Genomic DNA, 5,223 nt, shown 5'->3' on the forward strand with positions numbered 1-5,223 from the left:
GATCCCTTCCACATGTTGTATTACACCCCTAAACCCCCTTACATCACCAAAATCACTCTCACTTTGCTCCCTTTATCAAAAAGCACACTTGAGCTTCCAATTTTCAAAACTTAGCCTACAAACCCAAAAATATGCAAAATCACATTCAGGGCAATGGGACATGATGGTCAACCACCTCATGAAGAGAAATTGCAAAAAGGTTGAGAAAATAGCACATCGATAATAAGCGCAATTGTTATATCTGATGCCAAAATGAGCCCAATTTTGCAAAATCTTGTCACCGTTAGCTTTAACATGTTATTACAAGCCCACACATCAATCTTGGGAAAAATCGGATACCCCAAGAATTTTCATCAACACTTGGTCATTTTCAAAAGCCTTCAAGCCAAGAAATGACCCTACCTGGTATTCAAGCATCCAAATTTCCCCAAAATCCAAATTCTACATATTCTCAATGCCTACAACCCACGTGCACAGCCAAGGCCTAGGTTTGGAGCCAAAATCATGCCCTACATAATAAGCGTGCTTATCCCAGTTGTAAATTTTTTGCCAAATTGATTTTTTAGTGATCGCATTTTGTTTTTATGGGTTGTAGTAGTAATTTTATGGCTTCACAATGAAATTTGATTTGCTGCAACTCAATTAGGGCTTCACAAGGGAATTTCAACTCTGAAATGCATCTAATGCATATCTTGGTGTATTGACTCAAGGTTCAATGCAAAACTTACGAGCAACACCAAAGAAAAAGACACAGAAGCAAAAGCTTTAAGAAGTACACAAATACTAGCTCAAAGAGGAGTCTATCCTGGAAGCAAAGAAGACATTTGCTAGGGAAGCATTGTTGGAAAGACACCATGAGGCCATATTCCACGACCGATTCAAGAGCGCAGACAACCAAGCAGTGGAGTTGTAGATGTTGCCAAACGAGATTGATGATGTGGCACAGACCCCAGTCAGAAATTAGAGAATCCCACCGTAAGCTTAGCTTTTTGCAATTCTATCATATGGAGCCTTGCATATTGGACTTGTAGAAGGCTTATGAGTTGTAAGCTCAATCCAAGAAGATGGAATTGCGAGAATCTCAGATTCCAATGGTCAAGCCATCGAAGTCAACATCATCAAAGAGATTGTGGCTAAAGCATTGAAGCTTCCAACTAAAGGCGAGTCAATGAGGTCCAAGGAAAAGAAGCGGATGGGGGTCTTCACCTGAAATGCTATTGCTGCTACCTTTCAAAGCGAGCAAAAGAACCCACCCGTCTTTTCCACCAACACTTCCACTTCACATCAAAGAGACCACCCTGCTACACTTTCTCGGATCATGTAGTAGCCTCAGCTTTCACAACAGCTTTGAAGACAAGGCTACCCATGCAGCTAGAACGTTCTTCATATGTGCTAAACACCCTTAAGAGCACAAAAAATTCCAGCGGCATCAACTACTTGGGAGCACTAGAGGTCTTAACCAGAATTGCCTATCATGCAGCGGAAATGACAAATAACCTGCCACATGCCCTCAACCAAAATGCTTGGCTTATCACTGATATAAAAAATGAGGAGTAGCACCTCTCATTAGGAGATTAAAGCAAAGAATCATTCAGCAACCTACAAGACAACGATGAAGAGAGCAATGAGGGCCCAATGGAGGAGCTCGAGGACCAGACCTCTGCGAAAAATGCTCCTGACACTGACTTTAAAGAAGAAAAGAAACAAGAAGCCAGGACCAACAAAAGGTAGACGAAAGACCAAGCAAAAGAGCACGAGTGCCCCCACCTATCATTATTGGAGGATCTGCACATAGGGTAGCTTGAGTCCAATGAGAAAAAGAAGCTTTTGAGAGAGAAAGATGGCTCATAGGAAATTTTGAAGAGTACTAGTAGCCTAACCCTCAAAAGTTACGTACAAAGAATCTAGTGTACACAGAGGACATGGATCCTTTGGCCTACTTAGAAGAGATCTATGGGCAAGAAGAGCACAACAAGCAAAAAGAGGAGAAAACAAAAAGCACTAACGAAGACAAAGCAGTGGGCACATCTGGGGAAACAAAAGCCCCTCAAACCTCTCACAAGCTGCTCTCTCCCATCCACGAAGAGACACATGAGTTAACACAAGAAGCAATGACACCAGAGCCTCAAACTGACACCACAATGCAAGAGGAGAAAAATAAAGAACCACTCCCAAAGGAGCAAGAGACTGTAGAAGCAATGCTAGAACAAAAGACAGACGGACTAAAAAAGGATGAAATACGATTGGATGAGCAACAAGAAGACCACCAAGAGGAAGGACTACCTGAAAGGGAGGAAGCAAGCACTTCTATGACAAACAATCTCAAAGAAATTTAGGAATATGCTCAGTTCGCACATCACATAGTCGGAAAAATGAAGACTGCATTGTATAACAGGGAGAACATATCAAGCAGGTAGAGGCAACAAATCAACACCACACTGCCAGAATACATGTAGCGGATATTTTTGTAGAGGAATATAGTGCTCTGTACAAAAAGTCACAAGCAAGAATTTCTAGCTTACAAGAGGCTAATACAAAACAGTCAGCTGAACTCAAGGAGATGACAACGCTTGTGGAACAGTTTACCACTGCAAGTGAAAGCCATGAAAAAAGAATCCAAGAACAAAATGCCACGATACTTGACACTAACGCACATGCTGAGTGGCTGCAAACACAACTTGAAGTGACTAACCTCTAGCAACATAGGCAAAGGCATGACTCAAAGACTAGAATGAGCTGCTAGAGAAGTTGAAGGACAATCCCACAGTTCTCACTCTCAAGGGTCAAATCTCGCTTACTAGGCTATGGAAAAAAGGAACAAAGACCTAGAGACTGGGCTAAAGTTGGAGCAAAGGCAAGAAGAGATCTATCTTTTTCTTTTATGCACAAAGAAGACACATATGAGAAGCCAATTGCCGATTTGCAAGTAGCTCTGAAGACAACTCAAGAACAACTAAAGGGCAAAACAGAGACTATAGGATGAGGATATTCCTGAGTCACTACCAACAAAAACAGAAGCTATAGGATGAGGATATTCCTGAGTCACTACCAACAAAAACAGAAGCTTTGTAGTTTCTACAATGCAAAGAGGAGACTTATTTTACCACCGAACTTCCAAAATCAGCTCAATTGAACTTGAGGGTGAGCAAGGGCCCATAGATAATTTTACTGTAGAAGCTGAAAAGGCCTTGAAGGTGAACATAGAACAGGAGATAGAGGATAATTGGAAGGAAGCAATGGCCTGGGAGTAGCGAATATTACATTTTGTCAATGTTGCCCAGTTGACTTCCCAACAAATCATAGACACATGGAATCAGCAATCGCTCCCTTATCCTCTTGTCAAGTACGAGATCCTCAAAGTCAAAGAAAGACTACTCAAAGACCAGGCCGCAGAATATGCAGAATCACACCCGACTTGGAGGAAGTTATGGTTGAAGAAGCATCCCATATATCTTATATTATTCACCTAGGCCCCTCTAAAAGTTAGAAGAGCCACTTCACTTTCATAGAATGCGACCCTTATCTGGTACAATTAGAGTGCATATTTTGATTCATTGAGCATGATTTTGGAATGGTTCCACTAATCCTTGACTTTGATATTATTACAGAGGGCTATTCACAAGTTTCACTTATAAATGACCCCACTATACTCAACATCGTTGGCGATGCTCTTCGTCTTTCCTTCTATCCTTATGGCATACCATGGTCTTTTATAGTACATAATAATTAGGTTCCAATGTTTAAGTTAGAGCCCTTTCGCACGTCGTAAGGTAGGGGCTAACATCGTTGTGAGGACTCTTTTTTTTTTTTTGCTTGAAGGCGATTGCAAGCTCTCTACCTACCCCTTGCCTCTCATTGTAACTCGGCCCTTATACATGCAAGGGTGGGTTAGAGGGAGCCTAAAGTCAACAGCCTCGTGCGAAACTCCTCTTATCATGAAAACCTAAACAGCAATTTCTTGATGAAAATAAAGACCGTTGGATCGATTGGGCGATCGAACGGTGTATGTGGTATGGCAGTCTAGTAGGGTTTTACCTCATAAGCTTCTTCCTCACTACTCCTGCCCCCCTTCGTCGAGTGAGTGAGGGCAACGCAGGGTTGCGGGAGCAGAAGCAGAAGCAGCAGAAAGAAAGGAGAGGGAAGCAGAAAAGATGCCGCCCAAATTAGATCCCTCGCAGATAGTGGAGGTCTTTGTGCGTGTAACAGGAGGGGAGGTTGGAGCTGCCTCTTCGTTGGCGCCCAAGATCGGGCCTCTGGGTCTGTCGCCCAAGAAGGTAGGAGAGGACATCGCCAAGGAGACTGCCAAGGACTGGAAGGGCCTGCGCGTTACTGTCAAGCTCACTGTCCAGAATCGTCAAGCTAAGGTCGCCGTCGTCCCTAGCGCCGCTGCCCTTGTGATCAAAGCCCTCAAGGAGCCCGAGCGCGATAGGAAGAAGACGAAGAACATCAAGCACAATGGCAACATTTCTCTCGATGATGTGATCGAGATTGCCCGTGTGATGCGTCCCCGCTCAATGGCAAAGGAGCTTGCTGGCACAGTAAAGGAAATTCTCGGTACTTGCGTTTCTGTGGGTTGCTCTGTGGATGGCAAGGATCCCAAGGATTTGCAAACAGAGATTGATGATGGAGATGTTGAGATTCCAGAGAATTAGCATAATTAATCTCAGGTAGGTGCCTCTCTGGAATGTAGTGCCGCTAAAGTAAGTTTTACTTTGTGGTCTGCTGCTGGGTTTTTTTTCCCGCAAATCATTTTTGGACAATTGTCAGCTTGTTATACTTTTAATGAGTGTATGCTCAGCGTGTCATATCCAATCTGAAACTTTTGGCAATGTGAGCAGGCTGTACGTGTTCTTTTAAACATTAGAATGAATTTTCACAATGTGCTGTGTGTGTGGCAGCAAGATTTGTCATGTCAGTGTGTTTGGTTGTGAGCAGAAATGGTGATTGATGGTTGGACAGGGTTTGCGTGTCTGTAATGGTCTTTCTAAGACTTGAATATGGGTGCCGGAAACGGGGAATTGGTTCTTGATTTTAACCTCACATTAGAGCAATTATCTGATGGGTGGCTGTCAAGGTTATGTTTTTGATTACTTTCCTCTTGTAGCTCTCTTCCAATGTTATTTGTTTATGTACTTTATCCCTAATGTGTGAATCACAGAGTTATATGCTTATCTTGTGTATATCATGTGGGTAGACTCTTCATTGTTACAAATCAGGTGCTGG

At 42.9% G+C, this 5,223-nt stretch overlaps 1 protein-coding gene across 1 annotated transcript; it reads left to right on the forward strand.

The window, feature by feature from the left end:
• Positions 1-4,063: 4,063 nt before the first annotated feature.
• LOC147434386 (large ribosomal subunit protein uL11z) lies at positions 4,064-4,879 on the forward strand. Its single transcript, XM_086490861.1, has one exon. It carries the CDS (start codon positions 4,152-4,154, stop codon positions 4,650-4,652), a length of 501 nt encoding a protein of 166 aa, XP_086346987.1. The 5' UTR covers positions 4,064-4,151; the 3' UTR covers positions 4,653-4,879.
• Positions 4,880-5,223: the final 344 nt, after the last annotated feature.

The sequence above is a fragment of the Adiantum capillus-veneris genome, chromosome 19 (genome assembly GCF_014529385.1).
Source record: "Adiantum capillus-veneris isolate H3 chromosome 19, ASM1452938v2, whole genome shotgun sequence".
In the NCBI taxonomy this organism is placed as follows: Eukaryota; Viridiplantae; Streptophyta; class Polypodiopsida; order Polypodiales; family Pteridaceae; genus Adiantum; species Adiantum capillus-veneris.